This window comes from Chrysemys picta, chromosome 20 (assembly GCF_011386835.1).
Source record: "Chrysemys picta bellii isolate R12L10 chromosome 20, ASM1138683v2, whole genome shotgun sequence".
Taxonomy (NCBI): domain Eukaryota; kingdom Metazoa; phylum Chordata; order Testudines; family Emydidae; genus Chrysemys; species Chrysemys picta.
The window spans coordinates 20,251,370-20,275,950 of record NC_088810.1 but is presented as its reverse complement, the minus strand read 5'-3'; the positions used below and the strand labels follow the sequence as shown (position 1 = coordinate 20,275,950).

At 46.2% G+C, this 24,581-nt stretch overlaps 1 protein-coding gene across 2 annotated transcripts in view; it reads right to left on the bottom strand.

Moving 5' to 3' along the window:
- SMG5 (SMG5 nonsense mediated mRNA decay factor) overlaps positions 1 to 23,054 on the bottom strand; it is a 45,529-nt gene extending 22,475 nt beyond the window's left edge. The window contains exons 1-10 of one of the 2 annotated variants that reach the window (XM_042843295.2): positions 22,828 to 22,963; positions 17,139 to 17,383; positions 13,365 to 13,463; positions 12,041 to 12,164; positions 9,990 to 10,146; positions 8,027 to 8,116; positions 6,674 to 6,763; positions 4,167 to 4,245; positions 3,155 to 3,280; positions 1,696 to 1,764 (exon numbers count right to left, since the gene is read on the bottom strand). In XM_042843295.2, the coding sequence (XP_042699229.2) occupies positions 1,696 to 1,764; positions 3,155 to 3,280; positions 4,167 to 4,245; positions 6,674 to 6,763; positions 8,027 to 8,116; positions 9,990 to 10,146; positions 12,041 to 12,139 (710 nt within the window). In that variant the 5' untranslated portion in view covers positions 12,140 to 12,164; positions 13,365 to 13,463; positions 17,139 to 17,383; positions 22,828 to 22,963. Of the gene's footprint in view, positions 1 to 1,695; positions 1,765 to 3,154; positions 3,281 to 4,166; positions 4,246 to 6,673; positions 6,764 to 8,026; positions 8,117 to 9,989; positions 10,147 to 12,040; positions 12,165 to 13,364; positions 13,464 to 17,138; positions 17,384 to 22,827 lie in introns of both variants that reach the window. The other variant, XM_005280709.4, reaches the window with a different exon arrangement.
- Between the last annotated feature and the right edge of the window lie 1,527 nt (positions 23,055 to 24,581).

The window sequence follows — 24,581 nt, the reverse complement described above, 5'->3', positions numbered from 1 at the left end:
CACTTAAGTCATTTAGAACAAGATAGGACGAGGCACTGGAGAATATACTGAAGGGAACGATCATGCACAGGCAGAGGGGGAAAGACTAGATAATCTGAGCAATCTGTCCCATTCCTACAGAGTATAAACTAAAGTGATACCGTAAACAGCTAGCGGAGCATCTCCTATACTGCCAGGATGGATCACTAGAGAATGAAGTGAGGGGCTCAACTCCTCACTCTTGGGCTAAGGGTGCTGTCGCCATAGCTGGCCCAGGCAGCGAGAAACCAGCCACAATTGACCTTTCATCCCATGTAGTAATGGCCAGGATATTAAGCAGTAAGCCAGCTAATTCTTCATTGATGAGATTAACGTACTGACCTAATCAGCTATGGAAAGCCAGCAGGTTTCTACAAATCTGGAGTTCAATCTGAAGCTGAAAAATGACCCTTTACACTCCTATAGCTCTTTTAACCTAAGGATCTCAAAGCACTTTAGAATAAGACACAAAAATTCCCCAGGAGATGGATAAATATAAACAACAACTGGGTGACTTTCTTCCCACAGGGGTATGCCTGGGTCAGGAGGCACTATATGGCAATACACATCAATATATACACAGTACCCTTCATTATTAAGAAGAGTGAACATTTCAGAATCAGTTATTTCTACTGTGTAATTAACACATTACACGGTAACAGCCTCAATCGAGGGTCTCAACCTTTTTCCTTCTGTGATCCCCCACACCTGTTCTCATCTGCAACCTCACACACACTCCAGAATCATTGGCAGCTGTTTGCTGCTTCAGAGGCAGCATTATGGGAATCGGTACAGTGGGTTACAAGATGTTCCCAGCTTCTAGAGAGAAACTGGCTGTAAAAGGTCCAGCAAATCCTCTTGAATGGGACAGCAGACATGGGCAATTGGGGGAGCTCTACTTCCTCTTCCACCCCGAGACACAGACACCACCCACTGAATGTGCGTTACATGGAGTACCAGTGAAGTGTAAATCCAGGGTCAACCAGCACAAATCAATTCCTTAAAATGGGCAAGAGAATAAGAGAGTGTGGACTGCCCCCTAGCAGTAATCAATCTGTACCCAACAGTATTTAAAGGGTTAATTTAGAGCTACCTGAAGTCTCTTGGCAGAGACAGAAAATCCAGGAAAAGCCACGCAACTGAACAAAGCTTTCCACTTATTCCAGGTTATGGAAAGAAGAGCATCTTTCCCCTGAACAAGGTGGTTAGATTGCAGGTGTTTATATGAACTGCTCTATGGTTCTGCACGTGTGCAGATTGTAACCCTTTGCACCGATGTCATTCTGCCAATGCTTGACAGAAGCACAGATTTGAAGACTGGGCAAAGAATTTGAACACAGTGAGGGGGCATCATAACACAAAGATGACACGGAGAGATTGGGAAGTCAGAACTTCCGATTCTACATTCGCTCAGCCACTGATTTACTGAGCGACCATGACTAAATGATTTAATCCCTGTGTGTGAAGTTTCTCTGTGGTGATAATACTCTCCTCCCTCACAGAAGTGTTATATGACTTTCCTGACGTTTGGGATTCTTGACTGAAAGGCTCAATAAAGGCATCACTAAGATATGCTGTTTTGCATTTGTGGCGAGGATACAATGCAAGTCTCTTCCATGTCTAATGTTTGCAGCTACAAGTCACCTACAGAGGATAGAAGTTGTATGGTAACCTTACCTGCTTTTTGGCTGCAAAAGGCTCTGGAGATACATAAAGCTCACCAGCAACCTTTTAATGTCTTTGCATCTAAAGATTAAAGAGAAACACAGTTAAGTGAGTATCCCATCACTTGGCTGCAAGAGGATAGCAATGTTCTTATTCATGTATGTAAATCAGGTTTCTGATGGATTGCTAGTAAGTTAGTTTATTCATGGTCTCCCACCTTCACTATAGTGGCAAAATCTAACTTGACCACACATCTGTGCCATCAGAGAGTCCTGCTTTGAGAAAGGGGCATTGATATTCCATCCATTTCAGAACTTATGATCATGTTTAAACTTTGGAAACAATGAGTTCGGACAGCAAAAATGGCAGGGGGGAGCATTAAAGAATTCTGAGGCTGTTCAGTACTAAACAGTGCAAGATCTTAAGCTGTAAAGGCAGAGGATGTCAGTATTCTCATGGATCAGCAGTTCTGGTTGAAGAATATTCAAGTCTCCAATTTTCATCCACACCTTTACAACATTTGTTCTCTCAATCCAAGAGAGGTCAGGAACCACTTCACACAACCAACCATATGTCAGGCTCTGGAGATGCAGAGTGGAACAAACTGCATATCTACTGGATATTTATTTAGCTCAGGCACTAGAATATCTGGAAGCAGGTGGTAGACATGAAGGAAGAAACTAGTCTGGATAATGCTTGAGAAGAGCACTAAGAATAGAACCAGACCACTAGCAGAAAATTCTAATGCATTAAAAATCAAGGCCAGGTAAATGGAAACAAGTTACTCACACTATTGACTTCCTATTAAATGCACCATGAATATTGGTCTACTAGATGGGTGATGACTATATGGAGTTCTCCTGCAAAGGCAGCAGTAAACACAACTAGCAAAGATGTATTTAAAACAAAGTAAACTGCTACATTGCTGACACAAGGTATTCGTGAATAACGGTGGGTTATGGTAGGTCGCTGACTTAGATGAAAGGGCTCTCAGTACCTACTTGATGCCAGAGTTCCCATATTGCTTTTTATTTCGTAATGTGAAATTTAGTCCTTGTGACAGAATGACAGCCCTGGAGACTGAAGTCCACAGGCTGGATGTACATAGGCAGTAACAGTGCAAGCTTCCTACATATTCCACTCCACGAATATGCCTCAACCCTGATCTGCAACAACCAGCTCTAGGGATGAGAGGGGAATTCAACCTTTGCACCTAGTCAATCCTTGGCCTCTTTCCCAGAGATCACCACTAAAGGGGCCAATAGTGGGATCTAGACTGAGATCATCAAAAAGAGTCTATTGAACAGTAACAACTCTGACTGGCGACTGATTTGAGCTGGATTTGTGCCAGACACTCCATACCCTATTAAAGTTCCCAGGAATCATACCCAGTGCCCTGTTTCTAAAGGAAGCCACTGATGATCGCATTCCAAGTCTTGTCCCAATACCACCCTCTTCTCTGTGCTCTTACCGTTTTTTGCTCGGAGACAGTTTCCTGGTTTCACATTTCTTCAGCTGGTGATACATTTTGGCCGCCTTGTCATACAGCCGCTTCAGGTTACCATAGGCACCTTCAAAGGACACTTCAGACTGGAGACTAAGATACCAACATTTTACAAACAAAAAGTTACTTTTCCGCAGGGATTCTCACCAGTTACTTTTCGTGGCTTTGATTGGGCTGTGCCACAAATCTTAGTGCTCAATTTTTAAAAGGTATTTTGGCACCTAAACATGAAGATAGGTCCCGAGTGAGACTCTTCAAGGCGCTGAAGGGATAGATTGATTTATACGGATTTCAGTAGGCGTTGGGCACTGTGAAGGCGTGCACTCCCCCTTTCACGGACAGCCTGGGCTGTAATCAAGGAGACCAGCCCCACACTAGGACAGAGCTATTTAAACAGGAACAGGAAGTGGAGTAAGACAGAGGGGAATAGAAGCCATGCAGGCTGCAGCGGGGTGGTGGTTGTTTTCTCTCAGGCCAGCAGCTTTGTTCTGTGGACTTGAAATCCGGGAGGTGAACCACGGCCCTCAGGGAAGAACCTTAGGAACTGTTTATTGTAATTACTCAGGTCCCGAACCCTTATTAAAAGGGGATATGCTATTTGGTTAGCGTGTGTTGGTCTCTCCCTTGTCCTGGGGGAATTACAAGTGGGTCACACAGGCAGCGCCACACTAGATTGCAGGGACTTGCCTGCCCTTTTACAAGCACCTAGGCACCTGTCTTCATCTTTAAGTGCCTAAATATCATTCCAAATCTGGCCCTTCGTGTTTATTTAATCGGTGGCATGGCGGCCCTGTGATCCAGTACAGTCTTGTCAGGGAGGCAGCCTTCACCACCTCTCTCCACCGGCATTCCCACGAATAGCAGATGTGCAAGGAAATGGAGCAACACATGAAGAAAAGGGAGAAAATCTGGCTCATTGACTGGGAGAGCAATGAGGATGCTCCCTCCGGCCTCAGTATGTTCTGGAACGGACACTCACCAGCGTAAATAGCAGTAGGTAGCTTCCACGTTGTAATATTTACTCCCTGCCAGTGTCCCCAGCTGGTTAAAGGGCATCCCTGTCATGAAAGTTAAAAGGAGAGTGAACTAAGCCTGTGTTATTTCAAACAATCCTCGTGCAAGGAGATCCTTCACATCTCACTACATTTCTGTTCACGATAGAAGGTGTGCAGCGCCAGCAGGTACAAAGGATATTAACAAAGCCATGGTGAAGAGGCTCTGGCTACTTGATCCCTTCACCTTTTTCCATTCTGCTTCATGCTACCCTCACACCTTCCTGTCCCTCCTCTGCGTGCTCTCCTTTCTCCTTCAAGCAAGTCCTCCTAGTCATCAATAATTCACCTGTCCCCTTCTCTCCTAAACTACTGTGCTGTCTGCCTGATTTGGATTCATAGAGTATTAGGCTTGGAAGAGAGGTCATCTAGTCCAATCCCCTGCTCCAAGCAGGACCAACCCCAACAAAATCATCCCAGCCAGGGCTTTGTCAAGCCGGGCCTTAAAAGCTTCTAAGGAAGGAGATTCCACCACCTCCCTAGGGAACCCATTCCAGTGCTTCACCACCCTCCTAGTGAAATAGTGTTTCCTAATAGCCAACCTAGACCTTCCCCACTGCAACTTGAAACCATTGCTCTTTGTTCTGTCATCTGCCACCACTGAGAACAGCCGAGCTCCATCCCCTTTGGAACCCCCCTTCAGATAGTTGAAGGGGGCTATCAAATCTCCCCTCACTCTTCTCTTCTGCAGACTAAATAACCCCAGTTCCCTCAGCCCCTCCTCGTAAGTCGTGTGCCCCAGCCCCCTAATCATTTTCGTTGCCCTCCGCTGGACTCTCTCCAATTTGTCCACATCCCTTCTGTGGGGGCGGGGGGGGAGAGACAAAACTGGATGCAATACTCCAGGTCTGGCCTCACCAGTGCCGAACAGAGGGGCATAATCACTTCCCTCGATCTGCTGGCAATGCTCCTACTAATACAGCCCAATATGCCGTTGGCCTTCTTGGCAACGAGTGCACACTGCTGACTCATATCCAGCTTCTCGTCCACTGTATTCCCCTGGCCCTTTTCTGCAGAACTGCTGCTTAGCCAGTCGGCTAAGGATTGGTAGAACATCTTATCTACATTTGTAAAAGTGCCATATAAGTTTACCATGCTATATAAATCTATCAATAAACACCAATTATTCATACTTAGGGGTCAGCCCTAGTAACAACTCAACAAGGAAAAAGCCTTGCCCTGTATTTTTGTAAGTGTACTCTTTGTAAAAACTGCCTCTAAGGACCACTCAGAAACTTTAGCTTCTACTGAATGCAGCTGTCCACTTAACAATACCTCTCTGAGGGGGCTCATTACATGTGCTCCATGATCTGTATTGTTTGTTTCTGAGTGCAGCTCACGGGGTTAATTTGACTCTAAGCATCTATATAGTTCAGGCTCTTCGCTACCTCTGCTCACATCTGAAGCCCACAATTGAGATCATCTGAGGCTTTTAATTAAGACACCCTACACTTCAATATCTGTATAGTGCTAGAAAAGCACACTCCGTCAGAGGCCCTCAACTTTGATTCTCAAACTCAGGATGTCAGACCTGGTAAGCCTTTCAGGGCATTCTGCAAGACCACTCTATTCAGCCAAGCTTCTTCTGGGCAGGTCAGGCAGTCGGTATGTTCAGGAAGGTTTGAATCATTAATTGACCTTGTATCAATTTTGTTCTGAATTAATGCCTTTCTAATTTGTGCATATGCGTTGAGAACATGACAGGAGCATTACAGAAATGAAAACTAAATTTTAATTGCAACTGACTATTTAAAAGACATTAGACAAGAAAGCTATTAAATAAGTTCCTATGCTTCTATTGTACCTTTTGTCTGAGCTCAGAGTGTTTTACATGCACTAGCCTTGTAATGTAGCAAAATTTCCCCATTTTACAGGTGTGAAAACTGAGGCACAGAGTGTTAAGTGACTTGCCCAAGAGGTCATAGTGGCGCCTGGAATAGAACCCAGGAGTCCAACTCCCAGTCTCCCACTATGTAACATTTGCACAAAGTAACTGCTTGTAAGTCAAAAGAGGAGCATGTGGGGTTATATCAGTGAGAAAAGTTGTATCAGCATTAATGCTCTGCAAAGGCAGCAAGACACAGCTGGACCTTGGTTGAGCCAGACATCACCACTTCTGTGTAAATTTGAACTTTTATGCATGATGCGGCTAGAAAATAAGGGGGAAGTTACCTGATAAATCAAAGTCATCCTGGGAGTTAAAGCAGAGAGGCTCTCCTCTCCTTGGTTTGCCAGCAAGAGAGAGTCTCAAAGGGGAATTATTGTAACTGGATAATAAAACAAATCTCTCCAATTTGTGAGAAACGTAAGGGTAACCCAAAGCACAGCAACTGCTACAACAGTGATTTCCTCTAGTCATTTTCACGAGAGGTTTCGGCTACATGAGCCATGTTATTGTTCTGAAAGGCTCCCAAATTCATGGCAATTCACTTACCGATTTGTGGGGCAACAGAAAGGGCTTGATAGTAAAACCTCTCAGCCAACAGTTCCGTGTCCACACCTGCCAACTCATTCTGATAGCGAGCTGAAAAGAAAGACATCATGCACAACAGAAACCACGGGCTGAGCCCTAGGATTGCCCAGAGCAAAAAGGGAACAATGTTGGGTTTAGTTGTGATGCTTGGAGTACCTTTCCCAGACCTGAAGAAGAGCTCTGTGTCACTCAAAAGCTTGTTTCTCTCACCAAGAGAAGTTGGTCCAATAAAAAACCAACAAAGTCCAATAAATATTACCTCACCCACCCTGTCTTTCTAAGTTATTCGTGTACATTCACATGTATTTTCGTTCCTTCACATGCACACACAGATATCCAAGCAAGAAGTTAAATCATGTCACACGCTCACTTCTTGTGGTCATGACTGTGAGATACAGACACAAGTCCACTACAGAATGGACCAACACATGTACATGTTTCATACTAACCATTGAAAAGCCACAGCTGTGTCATTATCGCCCTGTACGGGATTCAATTTAGAATTCTGCATGTTGGGCCAAATTCTCATTTACCCTCAGGCCTCCTTGCACCACTCAGGCTTGGTCAGGGCCTTAGAGTGTACATGGTAAGTTATGCTCACTTTAAGGACTTCTTTACAGTACCAAAGCAATGCAAATGAAAGTCAGACCCTATGTTCTTATACAGAAACGGATTCAGACCCACAACTCTTGTTACACTTCTAAGTAAATAGCATACTCCATGTCTGCTGGGACTAAGACGGGACCTCCACATTCTGTAACAGATCTATTATCTGAGAGGGTTTCACTTCAAATCTGTCAGTGACAAGTGTGTGTAAGGGCTTGTCTATACTGTCGACGGTGCTGTAGCTATACCAAACAATCCCCTACTGCAGGAGCAGCCTATGGCTTTTCCATCACTATAGAAAAACTACCTCCATCCACTGGAGTTAGGTCAGCACAGATATGGCATTCAGAAGTGTGGATTCTCCACCTCTCCCTGCTCCAGAGCAACACAACTGTGTCAATCTAAATTCCAAATGTACAACAGGTCTAAGTATCAGGGGGTAGCCGTGTTAGTCTGTATCTACAAAAACAACAAGGAGTCTGGTGGCACCTTAAAGACTAACAGATTTATTTGGGCATAAGCTTTCATGGGTAAAAACCTCACTTCTTCAGATGAAGAAGTGAGGTTTTTACCCACGAAAACAGGCCTAAGACAAACCAGTGTCTGCAAGGAATTATCACTGGTGACTAACGATCATGGTATCAGTGCTATGCTTGCAACAGCTTTTATATTTTAAAAGGTCCCCCTGCAAGAAAACACTGCTCTTACCTAAATCTCCCAGATAAACCAGACATCTGTGACACGCCATCTGTGCCCACTCCATTTCTTTCCCCGATGCAGACACAGGTTTCTTGCAGCCTATATGAGAAATATCAAATCATAACACACCCATGGGTGAAGACTGCTGGAAAGAGATAGCAGCAGCCTACGCTTCTTCATGAGATACATGACGGTTAAGTGAATGCAAATAAGAGATCACACACTGAGACCGGAGTGCAGGCCTTTGTCTGTGTTGTATTATAGATCAATGCAGGTTTGTTTCAGGCTACCAGATTGTGCAAGACTCATGCAGACAACATATCCCTTTTTTTTAAGCCACCTCACTTCTTCTAAGAGCAGTATGCTGCACTGTTCCACAGCGATCATTAACAGTGCTACCTCACTCATTTGTACTCAAGCCAGGGCCAGAACTTTTACCACTAAGCCACTAGAAATGTGGTGTGCATTCAACACTGGATGAGCTTGGAGAGACTGTTCAAAGAACAGGGAGAAAAAGGAGAGAAGATGAGATGACTGACAACAGGGGAGGAAGAGAAATAAAATGGGTGAAAGGGACAAAGAACAAAATATATTCCTGTAGCTACAGCATCAGCAGTCTTACAGGGAGAAAAGCCTCCAGAAAAAAAACCTCAGTCATTGGGAAGTGGCAGGAGCAACAAAAGAGGGGTAAAATCAACTGAACTAAAACAATTAAGCGTGAGTCATCTTAACTCCTGGAGGTGTTTGTCACTGCTGGGACATGTCCCATCAGGACAGATTTTTTTGAAACAATCTTCCATCAGCACCTTCTCACCAGCCAGTAACCAGTGAGGAATGTGTTCTGATTATTTACAGGAATTGCATAAGTGATATTTTACCAATACGCTGACTCCAAAGTTGTACCTATAGCTGATGGTGAACCTACAAAATGTTTTACCATGTACGTCTGTAATCCCCATTTTCACCACTTGCCATTAGCTTCCTCCCACTTCCCTCATTTTTAGTTGTCTGCACGACTCTTCCCCATCCACCATTTTTAATGATGCTGCAGTGTTTAATTTTCATTGTATGCTTATGATGTCTACCTGCTATTGTATTTTAATTGCAAGTGTCTGCCGCAACTTCGAGGACAGGACCTGTGCAAATGCAGCCACTTATCAAGGACTACAAATCCAGCCACAATTTAAAATAGGATTTATTAGCTCTGCAGTACCATGAAGATGTTTCTCATAGCAACAGTTGCTAAGGACATCTGCCTTCTAAACTGATGTTTCAAAGCCAACTGCAATACAATCATCTTCCACCAGCTAAGAACTGAACACAATCAAGTAAAAATATTCCATTGCTAGATACATGTGGATATCTCTAACTCCAAATTCTCTTTTTTCTCCACTTAAAAAGTCCCTCTCAATGTTTCATTATTCCCCCATCTCATATAAATAACAACAACAATTATACAAAAAAATCAGCTTAAGTTTCAGCTCCATTTCTGCAATTGGAACCACATGGATAAACCTCTGAAGTCAGAGAAGTGCAGAGCTTTGTCTAGATTCAATTGCAGCATCAAGTCTTAGTACATACATGCAGGATAAAGCACACAAATGTAACACACAGAGGGAAGGAGATAACAAGAGTGCAATACAATTTTGCTCATTCTTTATAGCCAGAGGTAAGTGCTTTTTCAAACTGTGCTGTAAACTCCGCCATACTGAACATTAACACTTGCTAGAAGTTTTAGAGGGGTAGCCGTGTTAGTCTGCATCAGCAAAAAGAACAAGGAGTCCTTGTGGCACCTTAGAGACCAACATTACCAAAAGTTTTAACTTGAAAATAAAAGTTGAGCAGACTGTGTTTTGAACAGATAAGCTAATGAGAAATTTGCATTTTGAAACAGAGACAAGTAATTGCAAGGGGGAGCCATCTGCTTATGACTCTTGCATCAACCAAGAGCGAATACACATCAGGCACTGACCTATCAGTGGGTCGGTTACGTGGGTCCAGTCAATACAGCACTGCAGCTCCAGCTGATAGTGAGACTGAATGTAGAGAAGAAGGTGTTGGTAAAATCCTATGCCAGCAATCAGGTGAGTCCGGTATGCACACTCCAGGGTGCTGCGGCTATGAATGTGCTGTAGAAAACAGAAATAGGCAGCCAGGTGAGAGCCTGTTAATGCAGTCCAGTAAGATTGTGGCCGGCAACATGAGTTGCACTTGGTAAAACAGAGGTAGCTGAAGACTCACCTTTTGCCATCCTCCCTCAATTCACTCCACTTTCCTGCGCAATAACCTAACCAGTACTGTTAATAGCTAGTATTTAACAGGTGTAAATATCAAGAAAGGAGAAATTGTTTAGACACCGTACAGAGGTATAACTGGGGAAAATGGACTATTAAGAAATTAAAACACAAGCTGAAAATCAGGAAATGTTTCCTATTTCCATTTTATTCTCCCAAGGGAAATGGTGAAAGATCCATTAGCTTGGGAAGAGAGTGAACCAAATGCTCACAAGAAAAATCATTTGTTGGCTGGGGGGGAAACAGACTATATCTAAGAGATGTTTCAGATCTCTAACCTTTATGAATTACCTGACCGCACTGATTACATTGTCATTATGCATTTAGCCACCAACACCCTCAGGCGTATTTAACAACTACCAAAGAGAGGTTTCTGGCAATGCAAAATAACCTTGTTTCCAGCAGTAATAAATCAAACCTTCCCTGATCAGCCACACTCAACAGGCCAAGATGATTCTACCTCTACGAGCAGGTCCATACTGCAAGAAAAGGTGTGCTCTTAACTTGGGTTAAAATAGCAGGGAAGACAGCAAATCAACTTGTAACTCAGATTAGCAGCCTGAGTTAAAGCCCATGGAGTTGCACTCAAGATGCTAAACCGAATTAAAAGCCGAGTTGAAGCATCTTCACTGCTATTTTAATCTGAGTTACAAACACACTTTTTTTTGGTAGTGTAGACTCTCACAAGCATCCCACCTAAAAATCAGCAGCGTCAATCTTTCTTCCCTCCTCGGTTCATCTGATTTACTATTGTGGGACAGCAGGATGGAAGAGCTGTAGGACTTGTGCCCCTAACAGAATCACACACATATACTGTATTTACACACACAACTCAAAGTGAATTCATTTTTTCAGAATATTTTCCCTAACTCTAATTGCTATCTGTTCATAGTGAGGCACTGAAACAAACCAGGACTTTTCATTCTATGGCACAACCACAATGGCATTTCACTAGATGGCAAAGATGATCTTGAAGCCAACACACAGAGCTGAGAGTCAGGAAATCTGGATTTTGTTCCCAGCACTGCCACAGACTCGCTGCAATAACCCGGGCAAGTCACAACACCTCTAGACCTTGTTTTCCTGACCTTTTAAAAAAAATAAAATAAAAAAGAAGGTAAGCATACCCCTTGTGATCTAAACTGTGATATCTGAGCACTTGTTTTCAATACTTCCCTCCACCTCAGAGATCCTATGGTCTCATTCATTAACACGGTATTTGTAAAGAACTGAGGTCCTCCGATGGAAGGCACCAGGAGACCTCAGTTTGCTATAAAGCAGAACCTGTTTTAGATAAAACCAATATGGTATTCCAATTAGAATGAAATTCATTTTACATTCATCTGATAAGATCACCAAGATAATGTGCACAGCACTATATAATAAAAGTAATTTGACTTTCTAGATTCTCTCTAGCATGAAACTAATCAGCACTTCTCTGGATCTTCACCTGAATTGATTTTGACACATGCTTCACATGGAGCTATTATTCTTATTTTGGAGATGGGGAAACGGAAAGCAACCTAATCTGGAGAGGCTCTCTGCACCTGCACCTCCAAGGCCATAATGATTTGCCCATGGTTAGAAAGGAAGTTTATGATAGAGCTAAGATTAGGATTCAGGAGCGTCTGGCTCCCAGTCTTATGCTCGGACCCTGTTTCCAAATAAATGACGCAATTAGCACGTCACACAGCACAAGGATTTCTGGCCCAGAGGCACGGATACCTGCCTTTTTATTCGTTTTAATGAGCTGGATAACTTCATAGTAAACCTTTCTCCACAGCAGTTCCTCTGCTTTTCTCCCATAATCCACCGGATGCAAGAACATCAGCTTCACGCACAACTCTCGCAACCTGAGACACAGAGCAGAAAGTTTACCAGTCCATTAGCTGCAGTAGCCACTTACATAACCACAACCCCATGCGTTAGGGACAAAGGAAAGCCTGAATGTCATTAAAGGGGCAGCATGGCCACCTAGTGGCCACGCACTCTGGGTCACTCGCACTCCAGATTGACAGCAACATGCCCAGCCCTAAGGGAGAGGGATGGGCAGTCTCTCCCTCTGCTCATGACCACTCTGGCTGATGCATGGAGCGGGGTTGTCAGTCTTTTGAGGGAGCTGTATGTATCCCTCCTTGTCTGTGAGCAGGGAGCCATTCTTCTGCACAAGTAATAAGACTGCTTGTGGCCTGCCAATTCATGGGGCAGCCCCTCCCCCCCCCAACATATACACACCACCGCAAGACCAGAGAGGCAAGAATTTCCCCGAACTCACCTCTCCAGCCCTACATGTTGTGGCAGACTCTCCTGCCTAGCAATTCTTTTGAGAGTGGAAGAGGGACATAAATATACTTTATTTTTAAGCACTGATGTGTTCAGAGCTGCACAAGAAGCTTACAGGCTAAAATTAGATATAATAATTATGCAAATGAGGCAGTGAATGAACATGTACAATTAGCCTAGCACTCTTACCAGCTATTTATCAGCATCCAACCTGCAAGACACTTTTACAGAGAAGTAAACACTAAGGCAAGCCACATAATAAATTTCCACAGCAGGGGAACTAAAAATGCTGTCAGAGTAGCATTTACATAGAATGAAACCTGCACGAAGCACCACCCCCAATAAGCAATCACTTTTAATTATCCCTCTATGGCTTCCAGTACAATTTTTTTCAACCACGAGATAAAGAATCTTCTCTACTAGGCAAGAAGTTTATTTTATTGATTTATTGCTGGAAAATTAAAACAGGCTTCACTTTATAGGTATGAAATTCATTCAATACACAGGTATTTTAAGATACTGTAATTATAAAAACAGATCATTAACCGCAATGAAGAGTTATCTGTTTTGTCGGAGTCCCAGTCATAAACCAGGACAACTTTGCGTTAGGAGCTGTACAAACAGAACACACAAAGAGCTGGTGGATACTTTGCTTGACAGGTGCGTTACAAATTCAGTTCCCTGTGAAACTGCTGAAACAAAGCCGTGTGCAACTTAGCACATTCGATTGCTCCTACCAAAAATTAAAATACGGCATCTGCCCAACTTACTTGTTCCTCAAGCTGATGTTCTCTGGCTTGAACACTTCTTGATAAGCTGCCTTGTTACCAAGAATGAGATCCAGTCTATGAACTGCCTCCACCACCGCTCTGCCAGACAATACAGAAAGAAGAGCTTCAGGATAACAATTCACGTGAGGGCCTTCTATGAGATCCAGGATCTACCCATGATAGCTTCAGGCAGGGAAGAAGGCTGGCCTATTTAATATTATCATTAATGAACTGTACCACCCCATATCACACCAACTGATCTGCTATTTTTGAACAGTTCTATTATCCTTAACAGCTTATGGAAAAAAGAAAGGTCTTATGTAACCAATAAAGTATATGCTAGAGGGGGAGGGATAGCTCAGTGGTTTGAGCATTGGCCTGCTAAACCCAGGGTTGTGAGTTCAATCCTTGAGGGGGCCATTTAGGGAACTGGGGTAAAAATCTGTCTGGGGATTGGTCCTGCTTTGAGCAGGGGGTTGGACTAGATAACCTTCTGAGGTCCCTTCCATGATATTCTATGAGTTCATCTGCTTAGCTACTGGGTACCACTGCATGATGAGTCAAATATAAAGTATTTTTGCACCAGCAGACTTAAATGAGACAGACTTCTATTGATACACTATTGTGAACTTTTAACCTCTGCAGTTAAAAAAAAAAAGTCAAAACAGATTGGTTTTCAGTGATTACAGGAGGGGGTTAAGGATCAACAGCCCTGTATTTCCTGTTCTTTTGCTGACTTGCTGCGTGACCTTGGACAAGTCACTTCTTCACCTTCATTGTGCTTCACTTTCCCCATCATTGTTGTAGTGATTCATTCATTAATAAGTGCACAGAACTTTGAGATCCTTGGAAGAAACGTGCTCCCTTAGAGCCAAGTATTATTATGCTTCTGGAAGAACAATTTAAAACACCTGAATTCAAAACAAAATGTTTTCTCCAAAGCCAGCTACAACATTGAGCAGGCAACATCAAGTATACCCTCAATGCAAAAACTGCATTCATGAGTCACTGCTTGAAACTCCTGGGTCTCCTGGAGAAGAATGCAAACGTGTGTAAAATACAAAGTATGTGATGATTCGAAGATATGCACTCAGCTGACTGGCCAAACCGATTCCATCCAACTGCACCATAATCAAAACCGAGAATCTGGTAAGTATCAACAGCAAACAGTAGCAGAGGCAGAAAGCACATTGATTGATACTTAAAAAGGAGTTCAAGAAAGCAAAATTTAGCAATGACCAAGTCAAATCCACTCTATTACTTAGGGTCTTCTTTTTAACCTTGCCTCTGTCAACCCTATAACTTGACAGCCACTGAACCAGCTATGGTAAACAGCCTACCCACCTCTCTGCATTTCACTCATTCCTCACATCCTCTCTTTAAAATACAGCTCCCAACTCCCCTTTCCTCCATCCTGGCAACAAACTGCAGGCTATCAACCACACAGGAACTTGGCCTGCTAAACCCAGGGTTGTGAGTTCAATCCTTGAGGGGGCCATTTAGGGATCTGTGGCAAAAATCTGTCTGGGGATTGATTGGTCCTGCTTTGAGCAGGGGGTTGGACTAGATGACCTCCTGAGGTCCCTTCTAACCCTGATATTCTATGATTCTTTCCCACCCAGAAACCTCTTTACTTGTCATTGCTCATCCACTCTGAAGATACTTTAACATTTCCATTGCTGAACTGAGAGATTTTTCTTCGAACAAGAAGCTGAAGATAGACAAACTGTACTGTAAATAAGGGATAAGACAGACCAAATATGGGCTATACAAAGCAGAACATTAGCCACTTCTGCTACCGCCACCCTCCCCCACAAAAAAAATCCCCATCGATAGCATAAAGCAAATCACACCACTGAAACTTCCCTGACCTTTTTTCAGAAATATGTACAGATGGACGCCAGACAGTTTGTGTAGAGGACTTGCACAAATAGGCATCTGCAAGCAAGAACATGCAAAGATAGATTCTAATGGGTAGGCTGAAACTACAACTGTTTCCCTGAAAACTACAGAAGTCAGTACAAGGCAACAGACAGTTTCACATAATGCTCCTTCCGAACAAATCAAATCTCCTTTACAAATGCACAGGCTGAAAAGTAATCTCAAAAAAAACTTTTCAGGATTCCAGAAAGACAAAAAATATCCATCTCACATGACACCCCAAAAGACTAATTTGTCCAATAGATTAAGGATCTTTAACTTAAATTTCTCTATGCCATTTTCAGCTCGGGGGGTGGGGGGTGGGGGGGGGGGAGAGGCAGAGACTGAAATGATTCTGTCCCTATACAGAATCATTGTCTGTAAAGTAATGGATTGGGAGAAGAAAACATAGCTAATGTCAAAAAAAAAAAAAAGTTCCATTAATAGAATATTAAGAAGAAAACGTTACATCTTGTCTTGTATTTCTTCATGGCTGAGAATTACATACAAAAGAGTATGTTACGAATACTCCACCACTTCCACTCAAGGACCTCAAAGCACTTTACAAACTCCAATCCAGCCTCATAATACCCCTGTGAGGTAGATAGGACACATACACATTTGCAGGTGGGGAAAGAGAGGCACAGATGCTAAGCAATTCACCAAACATCAAGCAAGTCAGTGGCAGAGTCAGAAATAGAACCCAGGAGTTTGAGTTCTAGGTCCCCTGCTTTGACCACAGGTAGTAAGCTAGACGGATAAAACTTAATAACTATGAAGATATCATGTAATTGTCCTCTTACAATTTTTGTCCTACCATTTACACCTCGCTATAGACTTTACTACCAAAGCACTACAGGAGAATCAAAGATTAATTTGATCAAAACAGAACTTACTTCTATGTTACATACACTAGCATTTCCAGAAGAGCTCAGAACTGCTGATTCACCCATAGTGAAGGGGGACGCCTTTGAAAGACTCCTTTCCTTCCAAGAATGGGCAAAAATACGTAATCTTTACTTCTGTCAAAGCTGTTGTTTAAAAAGCCACATCTTTTCATGGCGTACCAGTCAAATACGAAAAAACTGGACTGCCTCCAGTCCAGCCTCGCTCAGTCACAACGACACTTCTCAAAAGGGAAAATTATGTCACTCAGACTACAAGGGTCAGAAACTGAGTAGCCGTGAACACCTGTTTACAAGCAGCTGGACAGACCCTGAAAATGGGATGTTAACTTGTGATGCAAGCACATGTCTTCTTTTAAAAGAAGTGTAAATTAACTGTATTTGAAGATCAAACACTGACCCATTTGTCCTGCCATTTATTAAACTCAAACTGCTTTATGGATCTCTCACATGGACACACAACTCTGATTATTTCATAGAATCATAGACTTTAAGGTCAGAAGGGACCATTATGATCATCTAGTCTGACCTTCTGCACAAAGCAGGCCACAGAACCTCACCCACCCACTCCTGTAACAACCCCCTGACCTATGTCTGAGTTATTGAAGTCCTCAGATCGTGGTTTAAAGACCTCAAGATGCAGAGAATCCTTGACAGCGCAATGGAGTTCATAGGCCAGGACAGAATTGTATTCTTGTATATGTACTCTGAAAGGGGATCACAAAGTCCTGTGTAAGGATCTACTTAGCTAAGCAATAACATGAACACACATGGACATTGCATGTACACATGAAGTTAGGTTAAATAGACTGAGGGGGCAATTTGCCAGAGCACCTGGCAGTGTTGCCCTTACTGAGAGTCAAGAAAACCAAACAGATTGTTATTTGGATATCAACAGTATTGCTGGGTAAAAATGGGATCAAATGGTTAAGTAATGAATCTTGCTCACATGCACCAGGGTCGAACCGACTTGCCAAATTTGAAGTCAGGAAAGGTTTTCCTCCAGGGAGTACTTAGTTGGGAACTTCTGGGTATTTTTGCCTTCCTCTAGAGCATAGGGCTGGGAATCATCCATTAGGGTGTATCCCACATGATCAACTTCCTGAAATTGCAGTGGACGGGCACTAGTGGACACTGGTCCTTCCAGTTGTTTTCTATGTTTCTATGGACAAAAACTAACATTGTATCTGCAACCTAAAAGCCAAAAAAGACAAAAGGAGCAAGATTTGTTTTCTACAAGATATACACAGCACACTGATCAGAACATAACTCCGTCTGCTCATGTCCTAATCTGACTGACACCAGGGGCTGAGTTACGTTTTGGAGTTAACAAAGTGATGTCATGCCTCACTACATATTTTAACACCTGCTGGGTTTGATCCCTGCTTTCAGCCAGCAGATCAGAACCACAGAGGAAGCAGATCAGATGCCAGTCTGTAAGAAGAACCAAACAGGACATCTCATGCCAAGCAACATGGAAACAATCCAGTGATGAGTCCTCTCTGTCTAGAGGGGGAACTGATCTAACATTTTCTTTCCTTGCCATTAACATTTTGGAATTGGGAAGGACAGCAGAGTGGGTTACTCACATTTACTTATTTAAAACATTACTGTTTGGGGTAGCCTTGTGGGAACGAGATGTGTCCACAGGGGGAACTGCGGCCATTGTCTTATTCCAGCTTGTAGCAGTAAAAAATAATATAATGCAGTACAATCTAAAATTGTAGACTACACAAGGTTAATGCAGAGCTGAATGGCTAGTGGTTACTTGGTTGCAATTGTGACTTGCGATCCAGGTGAAACAAGTTTGGTGGTCTCAAATTAAACCACATGTTGTAAACGAACACATAATTTAACCCAATGGACAGAGTTTTAGGAGATACCCAGGACTGGACTAGCTCAGGAATTATACATACTGAAAGAGCCAAATGGGAAAGCTTGCCCACCTCTGCCTACAGCATATTCCTCAATCTCACACAGCAATCTCTGCACTGAAGGAAGGATGGTTTTGTTGTTGAAGAACGAGCCTAGGACTTCAGAGACTTGAGTTCAATTCCCAGCTCTGTCACAAATTCTCTGTGTGACACTAGGCCATGACACGCAGGCCTGGTCCACACTAACCCCCCACTTCGAACTAAGATACACAACTTCAGCTACGTGAATAACATAGCTGAAGTCAAAGTACCTTAGTTCGAACTTACCGCGGGTCCAGACGCGGCAGGCAGGCTCCCCCGTCGACTCCGCGTACTCCTCTCGCAGAGCAGGAGTACCGGCGTTGATGGCGAGCACTTCCAGGATCGATTTATCGCGTCTAGACAAGACACGATAAATCGATCCCAGAAGATCGATTGCTTACCGCCGGACCCAGAGGTAAGTATAGACCTACCCTCAGACAACAATTACAGCCACAAAGGTGAGCCTATATTGGAACGTATAAGACGAGATGAATCAAAGATACACAGCAACACCGGGATCAAAAGTTTCTAGAGACTCGCATCATAGCTCATGTCCTCAGCTAGCACATGGAATATGGTGAGTACAGTACATCTTCCTGGAAAGCAAGTTACCTGTACATTTTAAACAATCCTACATTTGAACAGAGGAGCAAGATGTGACACTACGCTGTTTAGTGTGCAAGCCATGTTAGTAGACTTACTAGCAATGTGGTAAGAGATTCCCTGGCCAGTGCAGACATCATAAATTCTCTAACAAAATCATGCTACAGGCTTCTGGCTAACATAATTTGGCCTCTCTCGTAATAAGCAGACCTTTTTAAAGGCCAAGCACATAGTTATCTCAGCTATAAAAATACAACAAGCACATAGATGTCTATTGAAATTCTACCTTGGAAGTTTAAATATAAAACTTACTTCCTATTGCCTTGAACATCAGACTGGTATGTTAGTATGGAATGGAGTATTTTACAGTCTGTCTGCTAATACCAAGACCCCAATACATTTCAGCCCTGCAGGCATCTCCTGCATGACAGAGCATCCTACAACGTGGGCAACTAAAACCACTGCTTTTCGCCACACTGTGTGTAATGAAAAACATGTAATTTAACTTGAATGTAAAAGACACGCAATTGTATAAAGATCATCACAGCCACAGATAGGGAAATGCTTTTAATAACCAACCATTCAAAACTGTGGACTTTTACACAAGGATCTCAACATGCTTTACAAAGGTAGGCGTGGTTATCTCAATTTTACAGGAGAAGGAAGAAAAATTACTCAGATGGGGAAACTGGAGCAGAGAGGGGCAGTGACTTGGCTGGCCATGGGTATTCAGCAAGTAGCACCCAGGAGTCTTGATTCTCATGCCTGGTCTACACTTAAAACTTAGGTGCATGTAGCTATGGTCCTCAAGTACGTGAAAAACCCACACGCCTGGGGGTATGTCTACACTGGTACTTTGTCAGCAAAACTTTTGTTATTTAAGGATGTTAAAAAACACACACACACACACACACACACACACACACACCCACCAACAAAAGTTTTACCAATGAAAAGCACCGGTGCGAACAGCACTTTGTCAGCAGGAGCACTCTCCTGCCGACAAAGCCACTGCCGCTATGGGGGGTGGAAGTTTTTTGTTGACAGGAGAGCTCTCTCCTGCCGACAAACAGCAGCTACACTGCGTGGCTTTTAGCAGCACGTCAGTAGCGGCACAGCCTTGTCACTAAAAACTGTGTCGTGTAGCCATAGTCTGAGTCACATAGCTATGCCAACCTAACCCCCAGCGTAGACGCAGCTAGGTTAACAGAAGAATACTTCCTACCGTCGCTTGCGGAGGTGGTGTTCCTACAGCAATGGAAAAACACCTTCTGTCAGCATAGGCTGCATCTACACTATGGGGTTATGCCAGCACAGCTAGAGCACTGTAGCTATGACAATACTGTCCCCATAGTGTAGACATACCCCCACTCCCTAGATATAATGTTCACTGACACCTGAAGCCTATGGCAGTCCTTTGCTCCAGGTTATAACAAGAATGTTATCCCTGCTGTACTACCTTGACTTGTATTGCAATAGCACCCAGAGACCTCAACTCAGATTGGGGTGCTGTACAAACACCTAGAGAGACAGCGTCCCTTAAGAGTGACCAACAAGGTCTATGAATGCCCAGCACCCTCCAAGCCTGCCAGCCCCTCTGGATCCTCAGAACCGAGAGACTAACAATGCAACTGCTTGGGAGAAGGAAGAGATGGGGATTAACAGGGGCTTAGTGCCCAGCTCTTCAACACATCCCTCCCCATCCTATACAAGCAATGGCACAACCGGCGCGGGGGTGAGCAGAGAAGAGGACAGCCCCTCTGCCTCCCCATGCACAGATCTCTCTGACCCAACGCCCCCCACCTCCTATCCTGTGTCCAGCTGCCTCCTCTCCCTATATCTCCCCCTCCCCACCAACTCCCCTCCATCCCCAGTTCTCCCCCAGCCCCTCCCCTCCCCATATTTCACCCTTCCCATCCCCCCTTCCTTCCATCCCCTCTCCCCGCTCAGCTCCCATCCATCCCACTCTCCCCATCCTAGGGTGACCAGACAGCAAATGTGAAAAATCAGGACCGGGGGGGGGGGGGGGGGGGGAACAGGAGCCTATATAAGAGAGAGACCCCAAAATCGGGACTGTCCCTATAAAATCGGGACATCTGGTCACCCTACCCCATCCCCAGTTCTCCCCCAACCCCTCCTCTCCCCATCCCCTACCCCCCCTTTTCCCAAATCCCCCACCACAGCCCCTCACCTCCCCCTTCCATCCACCTCTTCCCCCTCAGCTCCCCTCCATCCCGCTCTCCCCATCCCCCGTTCTCCCCCAGCCCCTCCTCTCCCCATATTTCACCCTCCCCATCCCCTATACCCTGCCCCTCTTCCCACATCCCCCACCACAACCCCTCAGCTCCCCTCCATCCCCCTCTCCCCATCCCCAATTCTCCCCCAGCCCCTCCTCTCCCTATATTTCACCCTCCCCATCCCCTATACCCTGCCCCTCTTCCCACAACCCCCACCACAACCCCTCAGCTCCCCTCCATCCCGCTCTCCCCATCCCCAATTCTCCCCCAGCCCCTCCTCTCCCCATATTTCACCCTCCCTATCCCCTATACCCTGCCCCTCTTCCCACATCCCTCCCCGCAACCCCTCAGCTCCCCTCCATCCCCCTCTCCCCAGTTCTCCCCCAGCCCCTCCTCTCCCCATATTTCACCCTCCCCATCCCCTATACCCTGCCCCTCTTCCCACATCCCTCCCCGCAACCCCTCAGCTCCCCTCCATCCCCCTCTCCCCAGTTCTCCCCCAGCCCCTCCTCTCCCCATATTTCACCCTCCCCATCCCCTATACCCTGCCCCTCTTCCCACATCCCTCCCCGCAACCCCTCAGCTCCCCTCCATCCCCCTCTCCCCAGTTCTCCCCCAGCCCCTCCTCTCCCCATATTTCACCCTCCCCATCCCCTATACCCTGCCCCTCTTCCCACATCCCCCACCGCAGCCCCTCAGCTCCCCTCCATCCCCCTCTCCCCATCCCCAATTCTCCCCCAGCCCCTCCTCTCCCCATATTTCACCCTCCCCATCCCCTATACCCTGCCCCTCTTCCCACATCCCCCACCACAACCCCTCAGCTCCCCTCCATCCCGCTCTCCCCATCCCCCGTTCTCCCCCAGCCCCTCCTCTCCCCATATTTCACCCTCCCCATCCCCTATACCCTGCCCCTCTTCCCACATCCCCCACCGCAGCCCCTCAGCTCACCTCCATCCCCCTCTCCCCAGTTCTCCCCCAGCCCCTCCTCTCCCCATATTTCACCCTCCCCATCCCCTATACCTCTTCCCACATCCCCCACCGCAGCCCCTCAGCTCCCCTCCATCCCCCCTCCCCATCCCCCGTTCTCCCCCAGCCCCTCCTCTCCCCATATTTCACCCTCCCCATCCCCTATACCCTGCCCCTCTTCCCACATCCCCCACCACAACCCCTCAGCTCCCCTCCATCCCCCTCTCCCCATCCCGTTCTCCCCCAGCCCCTCCTCTCCCCATATTTCACCCTCCCCATCCCCTATACCCTGCCCCTCTTCCCACATCCCCCACCACAACCCCTCAGCTCCCCTCCATCCCGCTCTCCCCATCCCCCGTTCTCCCCCAGCCCCTCCTGTCCCCATATTTCACCCTCCCCATCCCCTATACCCTGCCCCTCTTCCCACATCCCCCACCACAACCCCTCAGCTCCCCTCCATCCCGCTCTCCCCATCCCCAGTTCTCCCCATCCCCTGCCCCCCTTTCCCCACATCCCCCACTGCAGCCCCTCACCTCCCCCTTCCATCCACCTCTCTGCCCCTCTTCCACATCCCCCACCACAACCCCTCAGCTCCCCTCCATCCCGCTCTCCCCATCCCCAGTTCTCCCCATCCCCTGCCCCCCTTTCCCCACATCCCCCACTGCAGCCCCTCACCTCCCCCTTCCATCCACCTCTCCCCCCTCAGCTCCCCTCCAGCCCCACACCCCCTTCCCACATCCCCCACCGCAGCCCCTCAGCTCCCCTCCATCCCCCCCTCCCCATCCCCCGTTCTCCCCCAGCCCCTCCAGCCCCACACCCGCCCCCCCTCTCCCCAGCCCCTCCGCCCCCCATCTCGCCCCGCCCCGCCTCGCCTCACCGGTACAGCCGCTTGGTGTGCAGCACCTTGGCCTCGGGCTCGCCGCTCTCGCGGGGGGGCCGCTGCCCTGGCTCATGGCGCCCGGCAGGGGGAGGCCCGGCGCGGCCGGCTCCCTCCCTCCTCAGCAGCGCCCGCTCCCTTCCGCCTCCTCCGCCCCGCAGCGCGGCCGCCGCAGCCACCGGCCCCGCTCGGCCGCCATCGCTCCGCCGCTGCCCTCTCCCCGCCCCCGCTCCAAGTCGCGCGAGACTTCGCCCGCCACTCCGTCGTCTCTCGAGAGCGGGATTGCCCGCCCACGCCTGCGGCGGGCAACATGGCGTCCGCTCCGGCTTCATCTCGCGAGATGTCGCGGCTAACCCCCGCGAGAGCTGTCGCCCTCCGCTGCCAGGACTTAGTGCTGGCAACATGGCCGTCTCCTAGCTTCAACTGCCATTCAAATAAACTTTATTGACAACATATGGATTCAGGGCATACCCCCTGCCCTCTGAGACTGCACCCCCTGCCCTCTGAGACTGCGGGGATCTCAAAGACAGGTGCAGACTGAGGGCCTGATTCTCCTGTCACTTAAACCAGTGGAAATCCAGTAACAATAATGGAGTCCCTCCTGATTTACGCTGGTGAAACTGAAGGCCAAATCTGGCCCTGGGAAGCCAGGACCTAGGAACTGACATAGGTGAAAGTCAGTCAAACTGAAAACTCTAGTGGATCAAAAAAGCAACAGAGGGTCCTGTGGCACCCCTAAGGCTAACAGAAGTATTGGGAGCATAAGCTTTCGTGGGTGAATGCCCACTTCATCAGACACAAGTAATGGAAATTTCCAGAGGCAGGTATAAATCAGTGTGAAGATAACGAGGTTAGTTCAATCAGGGAGGGTGAGGTGCTCTGCTAGCAGTTGAGGTGTGAACACCAAGGGAGGAGAAACTGCTTCTGTAGTTGGATAGGTTTCAGAGTAGCAGCCGTGTTAGTCTGTATCCTCAAAAAGAACAGGAGTACTTGTGGCACCTTAGAGACTATGCATCCGAAGAAGTGGGCTGTAGTTCACGAAAGCTTATGCTCTAATAAATTTGTTAGTCTCTAAGGTGCCACAAGTACTCCTGTTCTTTTTGTAGTGGATAGCCATTGGCTTTGTTTAATCCTGATCTGATGGTGTCAGATTTCCAAATGAACTGGAGCTCAGCAGTTTCTCTTTGGAGTCTGGTCCTGAAGTTTTTTTGCTGTAAGACGGCTACCTTTACATCTGCTATTGTGTGGCCAGGGAGGTTGAAGTGTTCTCCTACAGGTTTTTGTATATTGCCATTCCTGATATCTGACTTGTGTCCATTTATCCTCTTGCGTAGTGACTGTCCAGTTTGGCCAATGTACATAGCAGAGGGGCATTGCTGGCACATGATGGCGTATATAACATGGGTGGACGTGCAGGTGAATGAGCCGGTGATGTTGTAGCTGATCTGGTTAGATCCTGTGATGGTGTTGCTGGTGTAGATAGGTGGCCAGAGTTGGCATCGAGGTTTGTTGCATGGGTTGGTTCCTGAGTTAGAGTTGTTATGGTGCGGTGCGTGGTTGCTGGTGAGAATATGCTTAAGGTTGGCGGGTTGTCTGTGGGCGAGGACTGGCCTGCCTCCCAAGCTCTGTGAGAGTGAGGGATCATTGTCTAGGATCTAGTGAATCAGGCACCAGACTGAGAGTCAGGAGACCTTGGTTCTGTTGTAATTGGCCCCACATTTACACTGAGGGTGTGCTTTTTAGTTTGTAAAGGG